Here is a 24,957-nt window from a genome sequence, read left to right as displayed (position 1 = left end):
AAAGTGTAACATATGGACTAAGCAAAGAACAGAATATCATAGATTATAAAGACTAGCTGCATGTATTAGACATGGAAATGGGACGTTTCGGAAGGGACAATTCAGCGTCGACCATGCAAGTCACATTTTTATAAAGATTGTATAACTTCTTTAAAAAAATTAAGATAATCAATATGAAATTATATCACTTTAAGTATTTTTAAGAAAAATCATGTTTTGCGAAGCTGTTTTTGGTTAATTATTTTCAAATTAGTTTTTTTAAGGGTTAAAAATTTTAAAAATATTTTTATGTTCTTATTTTTAAATGAAGAAAAACAATATGAAAATATAATTTCATTGTTGACGACAGAATGTTATTGTCTGTTTTTGTGTTGTGTTTTAAATAAACACGGTTCAAAGTTTTTAATGTTTATATCAGTTAAACTGTTTTTAAGGGAAAATCGTGTTTTTGCAAAACCCTTTTTGGTTAATTATTTTTTAATTAATTTTTAAGGATTAAAAACTTTAAAATATTTAAAAGTTTTTTTAATTAAGAAAAACAATATGAAAATATGATCACGTTGTTGACGACTGAGTGTTGTTTGTTTTTGTGTTGTGCCTTAAAATAAACATCATTATTTAAAAAATTTTTTAATCAAATTGAATTTTTTTATTTAAATAAATTTTATTTTAATTTTATTCAAAGAAAACAAATATCTTCGTTTTCTGAAATAATTTAAAAAATATATATATTAAAACTTTGCCTGTAACGATGAGGCACTAATTTGACGCCGAATTGTACTTCTGCCAAATCGGCCATACCGAAACTTACCAAACCCACTCAGCATTGCCTGTAATCCAACAGTGACGAAAGGGGTAGAGGTTTAGAATATGAAATATACATTTAAATCGGTGATGCTAGTACATAAATGTGTCATCAAAAAGCATAAAGAGTGAGAAGCCAGCGGCAGAAAAAAAATCTACATTAAATCTAAAAGTGTATTTTTTATATAAAGTTTATTGGGAAAAACAAAGGAAATGTTTTATTTAATCACTAAGTGTACTCCTAAAGAAGCTATGGGGACATAACCCTCTTAAAACTTTAAATATATTCTGACCTAATGCCACAACTGGTTACCAAACCTCAAAACAAATTCAAAATCACTCCATATTATTTTAAGCATGACGAACTAACAACATGCTTTAAGCTTAAACTTTACATCTCATACTCTTGCTGCTCAATGTAGAATAAGTTATGTCCAAGTGTTTGACCTCACCTGCTTGCCCAATCAATTTGTTGTTTAATAGCCGAGTGTAGATCTCTTTGTAAACGATCCATAACAAGGAGAACAGCAGGCGACAAACCCCCACAGTGAAGATAGTCGATCACCGAGCCACGGAGAGACACAATCCGTTCATGTTCTGGGATGTTCCTATAAAAGGAAAACAAGAAATCTTTGCGTAAACTATTTTAAAATCTAATAAAAATTTGGTATAAAGATGAAGCTTTACTATTACTTCTATTAATAATATAAATTTGGCATCTGTCTATACTATTACTGTCTTTTAATGTTCAATTCAGAGACACGCTCTTAGGTTCTTAGTGTTGTATATTAGGGCCCTGCAGGCTGGATTTCCAGTGTTTCCATAAAAGTGTAGGTATTGACAGATAATCAAATTAATGTACAATGTAATTGAAATATAAAATATTTCATAAGTTAAGAATGTTAGAAAATAAATATTTGAAACAATGAACAAATTTGGAATTTACCGACAAGTCAAATATTTTAAAATCACAATGAAATATTCACAGTTTACAATAACAAAGGACTTGGAATTTATTTCAGCAATATAATGTTAGAATAAATATTTATAATAAGACTGACCTGTTTACATAAAGTGCTTAACTAACAAAGAAACGGTCATGATATATTCATGTAAATGGTCAGTGAAATTAGTCAATCAGTTTACCAAGGAGCGGATTCGGGAGCGATTGTCATTTTTATGTTCACGGAAGTCTAATGGACACATTTTAGAAAGATGTTGCCAAACTTCGAGATGCAGAACCTCAAAGAAATAAAGTTATATAACATATAACCCGTAGTCTTGGTGTTTCCTTCAGAGGGAAAGTCACAGCTTTTCAACCATCAGAAGTAAAAGTATGTCACATAATAAACAAACACACAAGAATGTACATTTTAAAAAAATTTTTTATTACCTTTCACCCCAAACAAGGCACATTGCCATATTGATGTAGGAGCTACTATCAGGGACATAAGCTATAGGGGTACTATGTATGGAGTTGGGCAGCAAGATATCGGTTCATGTTGCACATGAACTTCTGCATGTCAGTACAGTTGGGGAAGCAGGGACCCGGAAGAAAATTCCAAAGTCTAGCGGTTCTGGGAAAGAAACTACTGGAGTAGAAGGCTCTCTTACATCTAGGGATCTCTACTGTGAAGGGGTGGGATTTAGCTGCTTGTCAGGTTTGTCGGAGAGGTATTTACATCGAGAGGGTACAAGTGCTTGCAGTTCGTCAGAGCATTCACCATTAAAGTAGAACAGGCGGAGGGATGCAACATTTCGTCGATGGGACAGAGGCTGAAGCTTAGATGACAGTTCAGGACCTATCAGGTTGACGACTCTTTTGAACCTTGTCTAGGAGCGAGAGACTAGTAGCAGATGTACCAGTCTAAATATGACAACAATACTCCATACATGGGTGAATGGTGGCCTTATAGAGGCACAGGATACTTTCGGGTGTTAGTAGCTTTCTAGCACGGTAGAGAGAACCTACCTTTTGAACATTGTATACACACTAGATGATACTGCTGCTAACAATTACACATTTACATGAACATGTTTTGTATATACTTTTAAGAGATGATATAATCTGTATATTTATACATACAGACATGTATGGATGCTCATATATATATATATATACTTGACGATATGGCCCTTGTAACAATAAAAAGTGAGAGATTAGTTTTTAATGTAAAATAATCCACGATTTTTCAGACCATTTAAACGTTTTCAGTTATTTTTCTATGACAAATCCTGTGTTTTTAGTTTTTAAGGGGGTACATGGTGTCTTTTTTTCTTTTAAGACAATTATGTGTGTGTTTAATGGTTTGTATGATGTGAAGTGCTTGCCACTCAAACTTGGGATTAGTGGTAGTTATGAATGGGTTTTTATTTTGAAGTGGATGCCATTTGGACTTAGGGCTAGTGGTAGAGTTAAAAGACATTGGGGGAGGGGCTTGTCACTCAGATTTAAGGTTAATGGTACCACAAATTCAAGGGAGGCACTTGTAAGAAGTAGGCTTGTCACTCTGACCTAGATTTAGTGGTAGCATATTATTTTTTATACATACTAACTTTTCAAATTGAAAAGAATATTAAAAGAATTTGGAGTACTAACTGCTCTAAAAGACAAGGATGGCCAGGAAATGAGGATCATTAAACATTAAATTTATATGCAAAAATGATCTTAAATTATTTCTGTTGCCACTTTTTTCTATTTTTTCACTAATTTCTTTTAAGGTATTCACACATAATCACCTAAAAAGGTAGAATCTTATTTACCTTTTTTAATTGGCAGCTATAAAGTCATTTATTACTACAATTAAATCCGAAAGTTAAGTATATTTGAAAACCAATATTTCTTAAAGGAAATTCTATAAAAGAATCACAAATTGCATTAATTTTAAACAAAATAGTTTTGTTTTTTCAAAATAAACAAAATTCACAAAACTTGTTGCTTTAAACTAAATAGCTGCTGCTTTAATGTGCTGAGTATGAGCACTACTAGTTACAGGTTTACTTTTATTGAAAACTGGTTAACATTTTAGGGGGCGCATCATTAAAAACCGTCAGTACCAAAAGAGAAATAAACATAGACTTATCATTTTAATGCATAAAAATAATAAAAACATTTTAATTTTTAGTTGGGGTGCAAAAAATATTCAGAAAAAATGTTTCACACACATCATTTTGAAGTTTTATTTTTAAGACAACAAAAAAAACTAATGGGCTAGTTTATTTTGTACCCTAACAGTAAGTGAGATCCATATTTTTTCTGATCATTTTCAAAATTTCATGACACAATTCTTTGTAGAGGAATGGTACTGAGGTTTTAAACACTGCTGGGGTAAAATAAAAATCTGATGTAAATATCCGTTTTCTAGCATGAACATTTTTTATCATAACTTTCTTAAAAGTCTTCAAAGTAGATTATTTTTTAAAGCACACAAAAAGATATTCATTTCTGAACAAAATGGTGGTATTTTGAGGACTTAAAATGTTTTGGTTATTAAAGTATGACTATTTTAATAGAACTACCCGGAAATCTTTAAATATCCAAAGCATTTTTATGGTCGATGGGTATTAACTAATACATGTATATGTATAAGTTGAGGCAAGTCAATTTCTAAAAGCCAATCGACACATGCCAGTATATAGAACAAATGTTAAATTGAAGATGATTTTTGTTTTACCATAAAACTGTAAAAACAAACAGTAGTAATTTGCGATTGCATAAAAAAATATATGAAAATTCTTGTTTAAAATAGATTTTAATGAAACGTTGAATTATTATTTTCAAAGTCAATATTTAAAAAATATCAATAATTTTTTTAAAACTCTTATTCACTCCAGACAAGGCATATTGTCACTGGAGCATAAAGGGTTATTATTTGGGGCACTATCTAGGGAGTTGAGAAGCGAGATATCTGTTCACATTACATTTAAATTTCAACTTATTAATACAGTCAGAGAAGCAGAAAACAGGAAGGGAATTGTAAAGTCTAGTAGTCCAAAGAAAAACTATCACAGCAGAAGGCTTTCCGGCATATAGAGAAGTACAGTGCATAGGTGGGGTTTTGCTTATTATCTAATTAGTGTCAACACTAGAACACAAAAAGTGAGAAGAAAGATTTTGTAAAATCCACAATCTAGTCAACCTGGTCTCTAACATTAACTTTCTCTTTTCCATTTTTAGCTGCTTTTGAAATGAACGTATCCAGTTATAAAATTGTTAAAGATATACAATAAAACTTAATTATATAAAAGTGAGAAAACAGCTAATAGAGAAACGCTGTCATTTTTTATATCACTAGTTTTTATTCGCTTCAGAATGGCTCCAAGCAACTTTATACCTTTTCTTAATGCTTATTTTTTATTTGTATCAGCTGAAAGAAATCTCAACTCACTCATTGAAACTATTGAAAAATAGTTTAATATTTAAATTTTAAGCTGATTTTTGTATGAAAAATCTACATTGAATCGAGTAGATACAAGCATAATAGACTATTTCAACAGAGAAAAGCATTTGCATACCTGGTGTAGAAAAGTTCCATTGCCAGGTCATTCCAGTGTTTTTCATCAGGGGGCACAACAGATTTGATGGCGCAAGGGGCATTATTAGCCCAAGCATCACAAGAGTACACAATCCCGTACTGACCTCGACCAATTTCACGACCCACTCGAGGCACACCTGTATGGGAAGAAGCAACAGACAATGAAAATAAAAGTCAATGAAAATAAAATATTAAAAACTGTTCTCCATTTCATTTTTATAAAAGTCATTTAACTTTATAGAAGATAATACAAAGCAGAGGTGTAATAAACAGGTACACTAATTACCAGACAAATGCAGAATTGATTTTAATAAGCATTTCTATTTATTAAAATTAAATTGTAAAAATTTTTTTTTTCCAAATTTTTGAATAATAAAATATTCTTCTTCAGAAGTGTTGATAGAATTTTGAATTGAAATACGTATGAAATATGTTTAAAAACCAAATTATCATGCAATATTATGAAAATAAACAAGGCGAGGAAAACAAAAAAAAAAATAAAATTCAGACGAAGGAGTATAACTCCAAAATATATTAATTTTAAAGATAAATACTTGTTTTGTTTTCATGATATTGCGTGGTAATTCACCTTTCAAATGTATTTCATACATATTTCAATTTAAAATACAATTTTTTTTGTTGTTTTTTTTTTTACTTTTATGTCATGGTGAAGGAGGTAACTCCTGGCATATCCTCAGAGGTTAAAAATTGAGGCTGAATGAGATTTAAAAGGCCGATAACAGTGAACGTCGGTCACACGCAGGAGTCAAATAATAGAAAACTCACTGTTTGAAAAGCACTTTATATTAAGAATTTAAGATTTAATGTTTGAAAAAAAAAAAAAAAAAAAAAAAAAACAGACAAATACATCTTAAATTCTTAATATTGAGTGTTTTTCAAACAGTGCATTTTTTTTTTATTATTATTATTTGATTCATGCGTGTGACCACCGTTCACTGTTATTGAACGTTTAAATCTCATTCAGCCTCAATTTCCAACCTCTGATAGCATACCAGGAGTTACCTCCTCCACAATGACACAAAAGAAAAAAAAAACAAGTGTATTTATGCCAGTAACGTAAAAATCTTGCATTCTGGTAGCGATGATATTGCTTAGGTTTTTGAAGCATTTCTCATGCAGAAAGTTGTCAAAATGCTTGAAAAAGTGGTAGTTAATAGAGGTCTGAAGAATATGGCAGAGTTTCGTAACCCAATTTGTTCAACTTCTGCATGGTTGGTTTAGCAACGTGAAGTCGGGCATTATCGTGGAGGAGAATTGAGCCTTTTTCTATTGACTGGGTGTTACCGAAGTTTCTGATGCATTTTATTCATTTGCTGACAGTACTTCTTCACTGTCATGGTTTCGGCTACATTTAAAAAGCTATAATGGATGAGACTGGTCACAGACCACCAAACAGTCAGCACAACCTTTAGTGCAACTCTAGCTTTGGAAAGTGTCGTGGAGCTTCGTTCGCATCTAACCACTGAGCTGAGCTTTACCAGTTGTCAAAGAACCCATTTTTCATTGCAAATCGCAACTCGGTTGAGAAACAAATCATTCTTGTTGCGTAAAAAAAGGGAAGATGACACTTCATAACAGCGTTTCTTTTGGTTGTCATTCAATTCGTGAGGCACCCATTTAAGTTTTTTTGTCTTTTCAATTTCTCTCAAGTGGTTGGAAATTGTTGTATATGTTACATCTACTTCAGAAGCAAGTTCTCAAACAGTTGTGTGTGGATTGGTTTCGACTAAAGTTCTTAATTGATCATTGTCAACATCCGATGGCCAACCACTACACTCATCATTTTTAAGACTAGTCGCCACCACATTTCTTAAACCACCATTGTGCTGTGCATTCAGTAGTTGTTCCTGGGCCAAACACGTCATTGATATCGTGAACTATTTCAGCAGTTTTTCGGCCTAGCTTAAGTTGAAATAATAAAATTGTGCAAATTTGTTTTTTTCCCATCTTGTATTCAATGTTCTAAAAAGACAATCGTTTTAATACGATTAGATAGAGCGAAAACACTCTTTAAAATGATATATATAAAGTAAAGGTATTATAACAAAAACTTACTTAAATACATCATTTGAAATCAAAATTAAAAATTCTGCAAGAACTTTCTTCCCGACCTAATAATAAATAGAAATTAAAAATCAACCTAATAATAAATAGAAATTAAAATCAATTCTGCACTTGACAGGTCTTTTCAACTATTAAATTAGATATATATATATATACTAGCAGACCGCCCAACACTGCCAGGTTGTAAAATACGCTTAAATATATTTTGATAAATACAGATTTTGTATTTGTTATATTATATTGGACCCAATATATAGTAATGATTTAAAAAAAAAAAAAAAAAAAAAACATGTGCCCCACTGCTAAGAATCGAAACCAAAACGTTTAGCTTACGATTTACTTTTTCATTTGGCATTAATGCCAGAGCTATGAAGACGTTTGCTGCAAGGCTAAAAATGAAAACATGAATCAATAACTACTACGTTACGCATGCATATTTGTAATGCCGTCGTTTGTCATATGACAAATTTCATTTTTCTAATTTTCACTTTTGCACTAATTTTCCCCGACTAGAACCCAAACAGTTTTGCATGGGTTTGAATACCCTGTATATTAAGATTCATGTTTGTAGATCAAAAACTGATAGAGTTTGGTAGGCAAAATTTTTGTAAAATTATATATATATATATATATATATATATATATATATATATACATACATACATACACGCATGCATAGAGGTTTGTGTTTACTATAACCTTATTACGCAAGTATAAATCATGCAGAATATCTGCATGAATATAATTACACATAATCTATATATCAATAAAAGTGAAAGTGTCTACCTGTCTGTCTGTGTACATTTCCCTACATAATAACTGTCAATTTTAAGTCTACAAACTCGAAATTTGGTATACAGGGTACTGAGATTTGGGAAAATTTTAGTAATTAGTTTTCGGCCAGAAATTTGGCTGTTAAGGGACCAAAGTTCAATGATTTGACCTTTGAGAACTCTACCAAACTCCTCTGCCAATTTTGGATCTAAACACTTGAAATTTTAGATATAGGTTCCTTGGATATTAATAAATTGATTTGAGCCCAAAACAATAAATGTTAAGGGCTCATAATAGGGGTCAAAGTTAAAAAAAAATTGACCTCTGCAGTCTCTACCAAATTACTCAGACAATTTCTGGTCTAAACATTTGAAATTTTACATAAAGGGTATTCAGAGATAGGGCAAGCTTTTTAATCGGTTTGGGTTGAAAATTTGAGCTACAAATATATAAATCTATATATGTATGTTTGCATGTCTGCCTAAAACTTTTGACAGAGGTGACGGATTTTCACAAGATCAATATCATTTTGAAGCTCGATCCTTCAGACGACAAATACCAAAAAAATGGCTAAAAACATTCATTTCTTCATCCTCAATTGGACACTTTTCTACAGGGAGGCATTGCTTTTCACGATAATAGTTTTGAAAGTCATCCCCTCTTTTCGATTGTCTAGCCTTAATTTAAACCTACGTCACTTCTGGTTTGGCGGTAGCCATAACAGCAAAGACGTCTGGGTTTCTTCCTGTTCTTTTCCTCCTTCGCGGTACGGGTTCGAGCCTGCCTTCCTACTAGATTTTCTGCAGATGAATGCAATAACATAACTCATATATAAAAAAAAAAGTTGAATTTTCTTTGCTTATTCAATTATGTTTCACCTTTTATTTATACCAATCCTTTAATTTATGAAGCTCTATCTCAACAAAGACCATCGTATTTACTATGGTAAAAATGATACCAAGTTTGGTACTTTGTAAACACGGGGTGGCTAAACTTGAAGATAATTTTTAGTACATCTACAGAGTCACAGACATGTTTTTTTTTATACGAATAATTTTGCAAACGTCTATATGTGTTTATGTGTGTGTGTGCATATGGATAAATATGCTTATTCAATTATATGTCACCTTTTATTTATACCAATCCTTTAATTTATGAAGTTCGATGTAACTACTGAGCATATACAAATAAATGAATGATTAGAATCAAAGACAGCATTAAAAAATATCACAAAACACAATTGTAACTACTTTTCTGGTTTTTGTAATCATGCGCATATTCTGTTTATTTTCTTTTAAAATTGGCGAGTTCCTTTTTTTTTTTTTAATAGATTAAAAAATTGGCATGATTCTGTGCTATGAAACAGGTACTGTCAAGAATGGAACATTTTAATATGCTGAAAGAAATAAATGGTAAGATGGACATCATCTTAAAATTTGGAACATGAGACTTTTTGTTATATATATATATATACTAGCAAAAGTACCCATCGTTGACTGGGTTCAAAAACAGCCTACTGAAAATGGACTCTCATTTATGAAAGTATGATAGGTTATGAAAAGGAAGGGTTGTAAAGAGATAGCTTCGAATTTGGGGGTATCAAAACCAAAGCAAAATATGATGAAAGTAAAAATAAAATCGATAAACCCCATAATTTATTATACTATACCTGTTCACACTGAAACACTTATCACAATATTCTGTGGATCTATATTAAAAAACCTTGTTAAAGTTTGTGACATATTTCCATTCTATGGAGACCAGGCACGAATGCAGATCCCACAATTTTATTATACCATCCCTATTTAAGTTAAAACATACTTATCAAAGTATTCTTATGTACATCTATATCAAAAACACTTGTAAACGTTTTTTTTTTAATTTTTATATTTTTTATTTCCATACTTTGTGGACCAGGCGCGAACACATACCCCACAATTTTAAGGAACCACCGTTCTGCAAGATCAAACATACCCATTTCTGTGTCTCGATACATCTTCTATCATTATATGTAATCAGTTTTTTAAAATAGTCAACCATATAGGAGCCTATTCGTGACCAGACACACACACAGACATTCAGCTTTATATTATAGATATATTCAGTTGGGATTACATTTTCTATATATAAATACTGTTATTTATATTAGTTTGAGGTTTACCATTGTGTATATCAGGTAAACACTACATCCCTTTGTTTTCATTAATTAATTTATATATATATATATATATATATATATATATATATATATACTAGCATGGGTACCCAGCGTTGTCTGGGTTGACATGAAGTTCCGTTTGAAGCACGCCTGCTATACTAATCATTTTCATCATGGGTAACGTGGATACCCCCACAACAATTTCAAAAATAAAAGAACGGATAAAAAGATGTAAATCTAATTGCCCCCCAAAAAAGTATCTGATACCCTCTCTACCAGATATTTCGGCAGAAAGGATCACTGTCCTAAGCAAACTCACGATTTTGTGAACCTAAAAAAATAACGTTTATAAACATTAATGCATGCATTTATTTTTTTATTTTGGTAAATGTGTAGTTTAGCGGTGTAAATTATTTGCCAGACAAAAAATATAAAAACTATTTATTTTTATATAAAACACATTGTTAGACCCAAAGGCCGAAATAAAACCAGAAAAAAATTTTTTATAATTTTTTTTATCATTTATATTTATTATTTGAGGCCGCTATATTGCTTTTAAAATTTGGCCTTTCTAAGGTTTGTCAGATTGGCCTTTTTAAGCTCTTTTATGAACTATGTTTTTGGCCGCCATATTTTTTTTGTAATGAAAGAGCGTAAAACAGGCCAAATTTGGCCTTAAAAAAAACAATCTGTCAAACCTAAAAAAGGCCAAATTTTAAACGTGTAAGGCGTGCACATTTAGTCTAATAAAAAATGATAAAAAAAAAACATAAAAATGAATTTTTTTTGGTTTTATTTCAGCCTTTGGGTCTAATAATGTTTTATATAAAAACTTTATTTTTATAATTTGTTTTGTCCGTCAAATAATTTACATCGCTAAACTACACATTTACCTTTATTTTTTGTAAGGGCACTTTTTTTATTGGCTTTTTTTTGTAAATAAAGTAAATTTTTGATTTACATTTTTAAGGGAGAGGAGGCTTTTTGATTTGTTTTTTATTTGTCGTTTTCTGTTTCTAACCCCCCCCCCCCAATTGAATTTGTCATATTTTGGGGTTTGTTTTGTTTATTAAATTGTTAGGTGAAAATAGAGAATGGTCTCATAAAAAATAATTAAATTTATCGTTATTTTATGTTTCCAATGTAATTCCACCCCCCTCACCCCATCAGAAAAAAAACAAATTGTATTGACAAGTATTTGTCAGATTTTGCCAAACTTGAAAAAATGCTAGGTGACATGTCTTGTTGAACGCTTATTGGCCAAAATGTGGGTGCTCATTTTACGTTAAATTTATATAGAATAGTGATCCCTCACTCTAACATGTTATTTATTTTTTTTTTTGCAAAATTTCTTCTCTCATAATATTTATAAAGGCTGTTTAAATGTATTAGGCTGAAAAAAAGTAGATCTCCATTTTTTTAGGGGTCACATTGTATAAAGTTACATTTTTAATTAGAAAATTAAGTTTGTGATTGATGAAATTAACGCGAAAAAAGAAAAAAGTGTAAATTGTGGAATTTAGAGGGGGGGCAGTAGATCTTCATTTTTTAGGTATTAAACGATGCTGGATTACATGATAAAAATTTACCAATTTCTGTATTGCCATTTAAATAATAAAATAAAACAAATAAATGAAATCTTTTAATTTTTTTTCGTAAGTGATTTTTTTTGTTCGAAGGTTAAAAAAAAACAATAAAAGCCAAACATTTTTCTATCTACAGGGAATTATTTTTCCAGCTAGAAACTTAATGAAATTACCAAATGGTTTTTTTATGCGTAATAGCTAAGGGCAAATAACTCTAAAAAAAGTTTTAAAAAGGTCGCTGTTGGAAATATTAATTCCAAAATAAATTAAATTAAATATATTATCAATATAATTGTTTAAAATTTATTAAATAACAATTTTAAATAGAATACTTAAAATAATTCTCTCGCTAAAAACATTAACTAAAATACCGTTATTTAGTAAAATCGATTTTTCTTAATGTCATATGCAAATAAGGTGATCTCTTAATTGTATATTTTTGGGAACTTTCATAATATAGAAATAAATGAAAGATTAAAGTAAGACACGTTTTGTATATATTAATCAAATTGTGAACAAACAAACGAACAAACAGACAGGAATACGAATTTATATATATATATATATATATATATATATATATATACTAGCTATACCCGGCCACGTATTGCTGTGGCTCACTTTGTTAAAATGGAACACATTCCTCAAGAAAAATTGCATTTTGTATTATTTATTTACTTTTATTGATAAAAAAAAATTGCAAAAAATAATAAAAGCTGTTAGGTGAAAGTTTTTAGTTTTTTTTCAGGAAAACTTGCACTTTTTTTTTTTTTAAAGAAATTTGGCAGTAAACGTTTCTTTTTGAAAACGGAATTTTTATTATAAAAAGAACAGATGAATGCTTTATATGAACACTGTAAATAGTAAGGTGAAAATAGAGAAAAGTTTGATTTTTTTTCAAGAGAATGTACAAATTATTTTTTGTCAGCAGATGTTAAGAAAATAAACAGAAAAATACTCCCATCATTAATTAATTATGCAAAAAAATAAATAATATGTTGATTTAGTGTTTCAACATTTGAACAACGCTCGACTGAATCCGGTGATTGCTGGTCGAACCCTAACCATAATTGGAATTGGGTTGGGTCAAATTCTGAATAAGTACCATTCTTTTTAATTTCGTCTTTTGTTCAATTTTTTGAGTGGGCTATCAGCGAGTGCAAACTAACAAATTTAACCAAAGTGCAAAACATTCAACAATTAAATAATTTTAATAAGTTCTCAGCCTCTAATAGAAATCCTAGTAAATCAATCCCCCTTTATTGGAAACACTCAAGGTAAGGACGAAACCAAATTATTGCCAGTATGTTTGGGAGAGGTTCGATTTTTTTTTTTTTCAATATTTTAAGCAGATTTGACACTCAGCTACCAGATTTTTATTGGTCGCTCGGTTTCTAATATAATTTAAGTAGATCTAGATGTTTATAACTTACGATAAAACTTGCAGAGTATGCGCTGTTTTACTCCGCTCCGTTTTAATCTTTTTTTTTTAATTGTGCTTCCCCCAAACGAGCAACATTCAACAATTGTACTTTATATATATATATAAAACACAAAACATTTAAAAAAAAAAAAAAAAGTTAATAATGAAAGGGAAATAATTCCATTTATAAATGAAAAAAAGTCAGTTTGGTATATCTTTTTGTTATTTTTTACATAAGTGCAACTTACCGTTCACATTGGAAATGTCGACATTTATAAGTTGTTGAGTACGTTTACAACGAATAAACACTCCAATTTACCCATATTAAGAAAGGTTATCGGAATAGACACCCCAAACCTCCCCATATTAAGAACGACTTTCGGAATAGACACCCCTAACTTTGTCAGCATATCCGAAAACCTATAAAAGTTGACATGTCAAATGTGAACGACGAGTTGAACGTAATGTAAAAATGTACCGAATTTAAAAGGGAACGAAATTCAAATTTCTGTTCTATTTTTACAACAACCGTAAAGCAGAGCATTCTATGCAAATTTTACCTAACTTAGTGTATTAATGTTATTCTTTTTTAAGTAAAAAAAATATTTAAGTTTGAATATAAATTCCTTAACTCATTTCACATTAAATAATTTAGGTGACTGAAATAGGAATCTAATTGAATTTCCTGAATAGTAAAAAGATGATCCACAATGGTCGATTTGCTGCTAACATACATTTTTAGGTACGGGCAAAATAAACGAATAAGGATGGGGGGGGGGACATAGTTTTGAAAGCCGATTTATCATAATTTTTTTGTAGGTTTCCAACAACTTTTTGATTCTATTTGAAAGATTAAGGACTAAACTTAGTTCCCCAAAGGAAAAAAAATATTTGTACATGTGAAAAAAAAAAAGTTATGAAAAATGTCTTCACAGCGAGCTTACCAATTCAGCTAAATTTTTAAGTTAAATTCATTGTAAAAATCCTTTTAGAGATAAATATTAGTTTTCCGGGTCTATTTCAAAGATAATTAGTAAAGTCCTAAGATATTGAATTAAAAAAAACAAAAAAACACCTGAGTGTTTTTGCCGTTCACATAAGCACAACAAACCATACTTTTGAAAATACGGAATATACAGAGGCCCAAAATCTGAGACAGCTGTCTGAGAATGATGTCATGCAATTAAAAGGAAGGAGGGGTGCTGGGTTTCTTTTCTTTTTTTTACCCAGATGGGCATCCGTACATTTCTATTGTAAATGTTTGTATAAATTTTACCATTTTTTAATTTAATTATTTTTTTATGTTTCTGTTTTTAAATTAAATTTTATTTTTAATTATTGGCCAATATTATATAAAAATTATGTTATGCTGAAAGTTTCACATTCTTGCGAGCAAGGAAATTATTAAAATCTTGCATATAAAAATTATGCGAAATCTGTAATTTAAAAAAATTGAAATATTTTTGCTATTATAATTTTTTTTGTGAAAATATTAAATAAACAATGCTTAATTCAATGGTAATATCGGTAGTGCAAGAAATTAATTTTTCTTTAAGTTATATCGAATTCATTAATACGGACTTTAGGGGCTATTTTCGTAATGTTCCTGTAAATTTTTTTTTTATTGTTACAAATTGCAATGCTTTATTTATATAAAAAAAAGCAAAAATAAATTCTTGCGTTTTTTATTTACTACTGAAAATCATAACTTTAGTAAAGGTATTTTTTTGTTTAAACAAAATAATAAATTTTCACCAAGATTTAAGTAAAAATAATTAGTCCATTATATTCCACGATCATTATTTGATAAATACTGAAATTTTCATTAAAATTGGTTAATTTCCTGACTTTTGGTGAATTTTTAAGTAAAGGGAGGGGTGAAAATGTTTATACAGTTTGAGCGTCGGTATTCATTTTGCCCATACCTACCATTTTTCAATGAATATTTGATAGGAAAGCGACCACATGTGGTTAATTTAAATTAAATTTCAATCATATGGTTACATTATCAATAATCATGTGATTAAATCCATTGAAAATTTACCGATATTGTAAACACATTCTGTTTTATATTAAGCTAGACCACGGCATGTAGTGGTGAGACCAAAAGATCCTTTTAGTGATGTCACGTGACGGCAGGCGGTGATAAATAATTGTCCCAAAATAAAAATAAATGGCCCATCGGTACAAAGAAAACCACCTATTTATTAAAGAAAAATTAAGTATAATGTTATAATTAAAAAGAGATATATAAACACACACATGGGTATAGTAAAATGTCGAAGCAATCATTTCAGTGGTTATTTAGACTACTAATAATAAACAAACCAAGAATTACATTTTTATATATATTAGACATTTTTATATATATAGATATACCCCCCCCCCCCCAAAAAAAAAAATCTCTGGCCTTGATGGAGGGGAAACTAAAACTTGCTATGGTTTCACAGGATCTGAAATAACAGCAAGGAGAAACTTAATTCCAAATATTCTTTCCTTTTTTGGAAATAGGGTACGATTACGAATATCTCTAGTATCAAATAATCCTTATACATTATGAAATTTACTTTATGTATGAAAACCAAAGAGGGGTGATATAACATATGAGAAATATTTGGAATCAAGTCTCACCTTGCTGTTATTTCAGACCATTTGAAACCATAGCAGCAAGTTTTAGTCCCCCCCTCCCCCCATCAAAGCCAGAGGTTTGGGGGAAATATCAATATTCTGTAATTTATATGCAAAACTAGGGAAAAAAATGACTATGATTAAAACATTTCATGGCTGTAAAAAATGCCAAAAATAGGCTCTGGATGATGGATGATCCCTTAATGTGTGACCTTAAGGACAAATGTCACATAGCCCACTACACAATTTTGGTCATTAGCTTTCCAACAAGCCTTCATTTGTTAAATTCTTATCAATAGTCGCTGAGATTTGGAACTTATAAAATTGCCAAAAAAGGTGGTGTGTGTGTGTGTATATATATATATATATATATATATATATATATATAAAATAAAACTCTTCGAAACTCCACGGATTAAGGACTATCCACTTATCAAGCGCTTCCTTTTCAGATTAAATGTTTTTAACTCTTTTTCAAAGTGTTTTTTTACATGTTTTATTGACTGTTTGCTCGTATATATATATATATATATATATATGTATGTACTTCTAGCCAAATTGAATATTGAAATTCTCCTATCCTTGGTTCCATAGGATGTAACTACATAAAAATTGCAGGCTTTTTGAGCATTATAATACTCTTCTATGGTTAAAATTTTATTACAATTGGTTTAAAAAAAACAAACAAAAAAAAACAATATTTTCAAACCAATAAAATATGTCCAAATTTGCCTACATTTATATATCTAGTGTCCTGGCAGGCAGCTTCAGTTGTCTCCCCGAAAAAGGGGGAACTCTAAAATGAATAGCAATTGTCTGATATGAAGGGTTTCCCCACATTGATCAAAACTTTATTTATACGAAAAAGACCAATAAACACGTGAAAGGATGGAAGACTGAATTTTATAAAAGTCAATCAAAATAAATCTAGAGATGACATCCCTTCGCAAATTGTAGATATTATGATCTAGGGAGTATATAAAAAGTTCTAAAACATAGTGACCCTCTCGAGAACCCCCACCCCCGAAAAGAGCCTTTCTTGGACATACAAAAACGTGCGCGCCACTTTTGCCTTTTATGTATATAGATGTCCCACTAGAAAAAACTATTAATATTTGTGCTGACTCTCTTTACAATAGTAATTTAATACTCCCACCTTTCCCCAGGGACATATTTCTTGAACTCCTGTTGATCTGTCCTAAAGCAGTAGAATTTAGATTCGACAATGTAACGTACAGTCAGATCGACGAGGTTCAGATGGAAAGTCCCCTCAGTCCTGTACTAACTGATATCTTTGTGGGATTTCATGAGTTGGTATTGTTTAATGATGTATCGAAGCCATCAATATATTTTAGATACATCAATGACACCTTTGCAACTTTTGCCTCTAAAAATGAGGCTAAAATATTTTTCAACAAACTTAACTCTCTCCATACAACGTTATTTATTATGGAAAACGAGAATGATGGTTGGTTGCCTTTCCTGGACATTTTAGCTGAACGCAGTAAGAGTTCTTTTCTTACAACAGTCTACTGCAAGCCAACATTTACTGGCCTATATATGAACTGGCATTCATTTGTGCTGACTTCCAAGAAGATGGGACTTATTCAGACGTTAGAATTTGTTCTTCTGGTAAACTCAAATGCGAATTGAAAACCCTCAAAGGATATGGGGACTCTTTCAACAAGAGTTTGATTTAAAAAGACTACAGTCAACACTGAAACATGGAAGTTTTCGGTTATGGTATGGGGTACAATTTGGAGTGATGGTCGCTCAGTGCAAAGGAAACGTCAATTCTGCTAAATAAGTTTCAATCTAGTCTACAGACTCGAAATTTGCTATACAGGGTACTGAGATTTGGGAAAATCTTTGTAATCCATTTTCGGCCAGAAATTTGGCTGTTAAGGGATCAAAGTTCAACGATTTGACCTTTGACAATTCTACCAAACTCCTCTGCCAATTTTGGGTCTAAACACTTGAAATTTTAGATTTTGGACATGGATCTAACTTAACTTGATTTGAGCCCAAAACAATAAATTTTAAGGGGTCATAATAGGGGTCAAAGTTAAAAAAATTTGACATCTACGGTCTCTACCAAATTACTAAAGACAATTTCTGGTCTAAACATTTGAAATTTTACATAAAGAGTATTCAGAGATAGGGCAAGTTTTTTTTAATCAGTTTAGGTCGAAAATTTAAGCTACAAATATATAAATGTATGTATGTTTGCATGTCTGCCTAAAACTTTTGACAGAGGCGACAGATTTTCACAAGATCAGTATTGTTTTGAAGCTCGACCCTTCAGACGACAAATACCAAAAAATTGGCTAAAAACATTCATTTCTTCACTCAACTGGGCACTTTTCTACAGGGAGGTATTGCTTTTTTCATCAATATTTTTTAAAGTCATCGCCTCTTTTCGATTATCTAGCCTTAATTTAACCTATGTCACTTACCTCACGTTTTTTTCATGTTTTTTATCTCCTTTGCAGTACGGGTTCGAGCCTGACTTCCTACTACCACTTTTTTTTTTGTTCAACACACACCTCCAAACACCCGGGCAATGCTGGACACCCATGCTAGTATTACATAAAGGACTCCCACCAACATTCTCAAGTGGTAAAATGAACCAAGTTAACTTTCTATTTATGGAAGATGGAGCTCCTTGTTACTTTGCTAGGGCAACACAACATTGGTTGTGCCAAAATGGGATTAATAAACTTCCATGGTCAAGTCAGTCTCTGGATATGAACCTAATTAAAAAAACCTTTGGGGCATATTAGAATGTAACCTTCTCACAAAGAAAAGGAAGCCATCTTCTAAACCTGAACTTTTAGCATTATTGCGTCAGACATGGCAAGAAATTCCTCAAGATGATATTCGTTAATTGATCAATGCCATGCCTAGAAGGGTCCTAGCATTAAAAACAGCAAAGAGTATGTGAATCAAGTATTAGTTATTAAATTATTTTTGATTTTGTTCTATAAATTATATGTTTATTAAAATTAACTGTGTCTATTCTTTTCAGTCATGTCTGTGTAGATATAACAGCCATGTAATATTGAATCTATTGTAAGATTCATAACTTTAAAACTTGTGTAAAATATGTAATACACATACATACCATAAAGAACCATGTCTTTGAGAGAAGAACTTTCTAATGCTAGTTTTGCAACTTTGGGGGCATGGATCTTCCGTACTCTTATCCGTTCAGCTTCAATTTTGTCCATTCGACCACAATGTTTTGATTCAAGTTGTTTCAGTGCAGCAGTAAATGAAGAATGAGATTTGTTTAAACGGTTTTGAATTTGGGAAGCTATATTTTTGGCAAGTCTGGAAAAAAACACAAAAGAGACAGGAGAAATGAGCATTTCATTAAGGAACTATTTTGACAACATTAATAGGAATAAACATTAAAGTCATTCTGATAAGTTTAGAATATAGCAAATCTCTGAGATAGTAATTTGTAAGAGGTTCAGTTGACCCTTTATCGCCAAATTGTAGTTTTAAGTCACCTTTCAAAAAAAAATTAAAAAAATAAAAAACTTTTCTTACTCTTATGGCTTGTCGACCGAACTGGTTTTCAAAGTACAAGTCTATGCATGGTTCAACAAGTGAGTGAGGGATTTGTTTATGCTCATACATCAGTTGCACACTAATTTCCATCAGATGTGGGTTTCATGATTGAAAAAAATTTTTATTGCATAAAAATATTCTGGCAGTAAAAGGTCAAAATGCAAGACCCAAGACTACATTTTTTTACCATCATCCGTATCAAAATCGGAATGTGTTGTGCTATAGTAATCTGTCCTCAGTTTAAGTTGGATGGGGAGCTTCACAACATAGCAAGAATTTTTATGGTATTAGTAAAGTTTAGCATCTTTTGTCAGCTTGCATAAACAGCCGGAAGCTGCCAATGCATTTAATCAGATTGCAGCAGCCAACAATTAGCAATTGTGAATTTAGTAAATTATAAAATTCATTAAGATAATTGATTAAAGTGATATTGAATTTCAGTGCTTTACGACAGAAAATTCAATCATTTTGTTTTCACTCTGAACCTAAACTGTTACAGGTTTGGTTAAAAAGCTGTACCAGTACAAAAAAAAAAAAAAAACGTTTTGGAAACAAGAAAAAAAATTAGACAAACTAACTTTTTTGTAAGAAAAAAAAAAAAGAAAAAGATTATATAACACTTATTTCATAATATTTTCTTTGTCCAAGAAAAGATACAAAAGTTTAGAAAGCCAATACAACAGATTTAAAAAAAAAAAAAAATATTAATTTGCTTAAAAATAAAATTTTCAACGATCATAGCATCTTTGTCAGAATCAGTTTGTTTTTGTCTTTTTCTTTTTTCCTTCCTCATGACAGTGTCAACAAGAAAAGTAAAATTTGTCTGGTCTTCAACGATATTTTCAAATGTCCAAATTAGGAGAAAAAAAAAAAATCAAACTGATGATGATAAAAATGCTATGATCATCGAAAAGTTTACTTTTTAAACAAATAAATGTTTGTTTATGTTTTTCTTTTAAATCTGCAAGGTATTGAGTTTATAAACTTATGTATTTTAATTTAAACAGCTCTTCTATTACTGAAAAAATTTTCATTAAAAAAATTTTTTTTCTTAAAATTTTAAATACAATGTCTCTTTCTCTTTTTTCTTGTTTTAAATGTTTTTTCATTGTTTTTTTGCTGTTTAATAGGGACACCTGGTTTTGATTTTAAGATTGAAACGTTTTCATTCGGCATCTTCCAGCTGTTTATATAAACAGAAGATGCCAACAGAAACTCTTGTTTACCATGGGTCACAAACTGTACCAGTATCGTTTTTACTAGCAACAAGTACCATGAGAATGTAACTGATTGATGTATTTAACACATAGTATCAAACTTCAATAACGATAGACCTAAAGACGCTTCCAAATGTTTTATTTAAAGATAGCATAAACAAGCCCGAGAAGTCAGGATCTTGCTAACAAGGTTGTTTACATTGTCTTTTGTTGCCTATTTGCAATGAAATTAAATAATTATTTTCAAGTTGAGGATTGCATTTCATTCTTTACACAAAGATAATAGTGTTGGGACGATTAATCAGAATTGGGAATCAGTAAAATCAGAATGGCGGGGGGGGGGGGGGTATTGGAATCGGAAAAATTTGTGCCTATTTTCCAATGCCAAAAACGATTCCTTTAATTATATTTTTTATTTGATTTTATTTTTAAAATAAATCTTCTGCTGCTGGTAGTAATAATTGAATAATAAATATTTTTTGGTTTAAACTTCCAGTAAAACTAAAATCTATAGATCATCCCCCCCCCTCACAGGTGTGTTTTTACGGTAATTAGGACAAAACAACCATTTTATAGTTAAATATGTAGTAAAAAAAATATGTATAAAGAATTGGAATTGGAATCGGTAATTGTATCGGAATTGGAAAATTAGTATGGAATTGGTAATTGTATCAGAATCTGGAAAAATATTGGAATCGTCTCATTAAAAGGTAATATCTCCACGATTCATAAGAGTTTGGTTATTTACAATTTTCAAAGTTAATGCGAAGCGTACCATCTGGGGCATAATCATTAAACAATTAGGTGAGAATTTTTTAATATGTTCCAAGCTATATTCATATTTTTAAATTGCATGCATCCACACACATTTTTTTCTTTGGAGAATGTGCCCTTTACCAAAGTGTTTTCTGTACTTTATATAACTTTACCGCTGGTCAAATGATTTGAACCCTTATCTCCTTTTCTGGTAAATTTTCAGTATTTTTTCTAAGAGTGCTCAATACATTAGACACCTTGTGTAATAAAACTAAAACAGTAAACTGACTGCACAAATACAATTATCTTATACATCATATACCTGGTTTCACATAAATTGTTCAGCATGTCGATGGCCACCTTTCGCTTCCAAGCAAGATCAATTCGTGGGGGTGTATTCCAAGGCATTGATAAAATTAACTAGAAAAAAGAAAAAAAAAGATAAAGGCATATCAATTTTGGATTTATATATTTCTAAAAATTTAACATTTAAATTTTTAAGTTAAAAACTGCAATGTAGTGTAGCATCAAAACATTCCCACAATGCAATATTTCTTTGTTTTTAACAAGTCATTCCAACTAAATATCAATCATCATCATCATAATCATTGGATTATTCAGACAACTGTTCTCTGATCAAACGGTTTCAGTATTTATTTTACAAGTGCTCAATACATTAGCAACCTTTGGAATTGGGGGAACTCTAAAATGAATAGCAATTGTCTGATATGAAGGGTTTTCCCCACGTTGATCAAAGCTAATTGCTTTCAAGACATCGCGACACGAAAGGCCGCTGACAGCTTTGCTGAGTTTCGCTTTATTTATACAAACACGCGAAAAGATGGAAGACTGTGAATTTTATAAAAGTCAATCAAAATAAATCTAGAGATGACATCCCTTCGCAAATCGTAGATATTATAATCTAGGGAGTATATAAAAAGTTCTAAAACATAGTGACCCTCTCGAGAACCATTAATATAAAAAAAAATTTCTACAATGCAATATTTCTTTGCTTTCACCAATTAAATGTCCACCACCACCATCAGGAAGATGATGGTTGCTAAAACGGTTAACGATATGGATTGACAACCTGGGTGTGCCAAGTTCAACTTCAGTTCATCCCGCAGAAACATTTTCATTTGGAGATGTTGGCATCCTTCACGTGGTCCCTTCCATAAATGATAAGAGGTGTGGGAGGAGTAAGGAAGTCAGAACACCAGAGTTGATCGGCCAAATAAATAATTTCATGGATAAGAACCATTATGTATCTATAGTGACAGTAAGTGCACAGTTTGATGTCAGTGTGGGAACTGTTCAATTATTTGCGAGGAACTGAAGATGCAGATGATTTGTGTGAATGCACCATTCCACAACTCTATCCATGCTTCGTACATTACCATACCAAAAAAATCTCCTGTTCTGCACATTTCCCTATGTGATTCAGATTTAATCCTTTAATGTCAACAGATCTAATTTTATCACATTACACATCTATTATATCATTTTTATATTACAGCAACGCATGTCTTCAACCCCCTGCCTTCACTTTCATATATCATCAATGTGTATATCAATTCGATTCCATATTTAAAAGGCTAGGGTTCATGAAGATTGTTAGCTACAATAATCTGACAGCACATGAAGGAATTTATTGAAAGATTAGTAGAATTAATGGAAAAACCTATGAATAAAGTCAAGTAAAAAAGCTATTAGTGAGCTTGTGTAAAATATTTCTTTGGAGATAGAATTTGGTGGAAGGTGTGTGTGAGCTCGAGATGTAAATCCATATTTTTGTGCTAAATGATAAACCACATCTGGATAGTTCGGTTTGTCCAATTTGTATGACTAACATCTGGATCCTGGATTTGATTTTCTTATCTATATAAATAAAACAGTAGGTGTGTGTGTGTGTGTGTGTAAAAATATTTAACCAATAAACTTTTAAACTACTGGTCACATAACACCGAAATTAACTGGAAATATTAATCATACACCAAGGATGATTTATAATGAATAACATCTTTGTTTTGATAGATGAAAAACATGTACAGAAATATGTTGGCAAGTTGAAATAGTGGATGCATAAATCCAATCATAGCTTGAAGTGGTTTAATTTTAAATCTTTCTTATCTATCTGCCGGGTTAGCAACAGGTAGAAAATGCAGCTGGAGTGCTAAATGTTTTAGTTTGGATTCTAGCTGATGGCACCAAGTCATTTTTATTTTAACATTTGAAATCAGTACTATATATATATATATATATATATATATATATATATATTTTCATTCAATAGAGAATTTGCTCTGTAATAATAAATACAAAATCTGCATGAATTAAAATATATTTAAGCATATGTTTCAACCCAGTAAGGCTGGATGCTCCAGCTAGTTTAAAAATAAAGCTACTTGGTCAATTCATGTGATTTTTAGAATACGATATTTTCATTTCATCACAGATACGTACATTATACAGATGTCTCTTTATTTTTGTTTTTAATATAAGGGGAATTCTGGACAAGAAGCAAATGTTCAAAGAAGAAGGCAACAAGAGTTATAAGTGTATGTGTCAATATATTTGTTTCTGTTATTGTCTGTATGCTATGTGTTGTCGTGTGTATGTTTAACAGTGCCAAAGAATTAGGCATCGGGTGTATGTGTTTGCTTCTATTTTATTTTACTTCAGTCAAAGTTCTCAGAAACCAAGGGGCCCACAACCTGGGGCTAACACTTAAACTCTATATGAGATACATAGATATTCAAATGTTCCATTTAAGTTCTTTATCTCTCAAACACTGAGTTAATAAAGAAATTGAAAACATAATTTTCCTCTCCCCAATTAACCATTTTCTTACGTTGTAGTATATCTTTCATTTTGGTCTCTTGGTCTTACTGGATTCCAGGACAAGAATTTATCTTGTCTGGTGGAGTATCCAGCTTCATGTTATTACTTAAGGTAACATCACTTGAAGAAGGTGCACCATTCCTCGTAAAAGCTAATGTGGGTTAGCCCTAGTGAAGAGATCTTATTTGGGCAGCGAATACTATGTGATTTTGAATATTTGGTCAAGGTTTACTTCTACGGAAAAAGTATCCTCATGCCAGGTTGTTCTGACAAAATCCTGTACAGAGAGACCTTAGACACTCGAGGACAGTGTTTAGTAGGCATTCAAGTTCTCTCCAGTAGGCATTCAAATTCTCTCAAGTTCAAGTTTACAGTTTGTCTCTTTTTTTTCATTTTTCTTAGACTTTTTCTTCTAGGGGATGGGACATCCAACTAGATGTCTGACATTTACCCCTATTTTAGTGAGTCCAACCAAGAGATCTTTTCAGGATTCTAGCCGTCCCTTTCAGTGCAATCGTCTGTATTTCACTTGCACTTGGTTCACCGGGTATGCTTGCTATGTACTTTTTAAAGT

General features: G+C 31.1%; 1 protein-coding gene across 1 annotated transcript in view; it reads right to left on the bottom strand.

Annotated features, from left to right (window-relative positions):
• Window positions 1–24,957, bottom strand: part of LOC145277017 (dual serine/threonine and tyrosine protein kinase-like) — a 168,310-nt gene that overhangs the window by 15,520 nt on the left and 127,833 nt on the right. Inside the window, 4 exon segments of the mRNA XM_080128621.1 lie at window positions 1,257–1,412; window positions 5,320–5,476; window positions 19,118–19,326; window positions 21,865–21,962. Coding sequence (XP_079984747.1) covers window positions 1,257–1,412; window positions 5,320–5,476; window positions 19,118–19,326; window positions 21,865–21,962 — 620 coding nt within the window.

This window comes from Euprymna scolopes, chromosome 5 (assembly GCF_053919585.1).
Source record: "Euprymna scolopes isolate OS-2025 chromosome 5, ASM5391958v1, whole genome shotgun sequence".
NCBI lineage: Eukaryota > Metazoa > Mollusca > Cephalopoda > Sepiida > Sepiolidae > Euprymna > Euprymna scolopes.
Note: the sequence above shows the minus strand (reverse complement) of the source record. Positions and strands in the feature narration are given on the sequence as shown.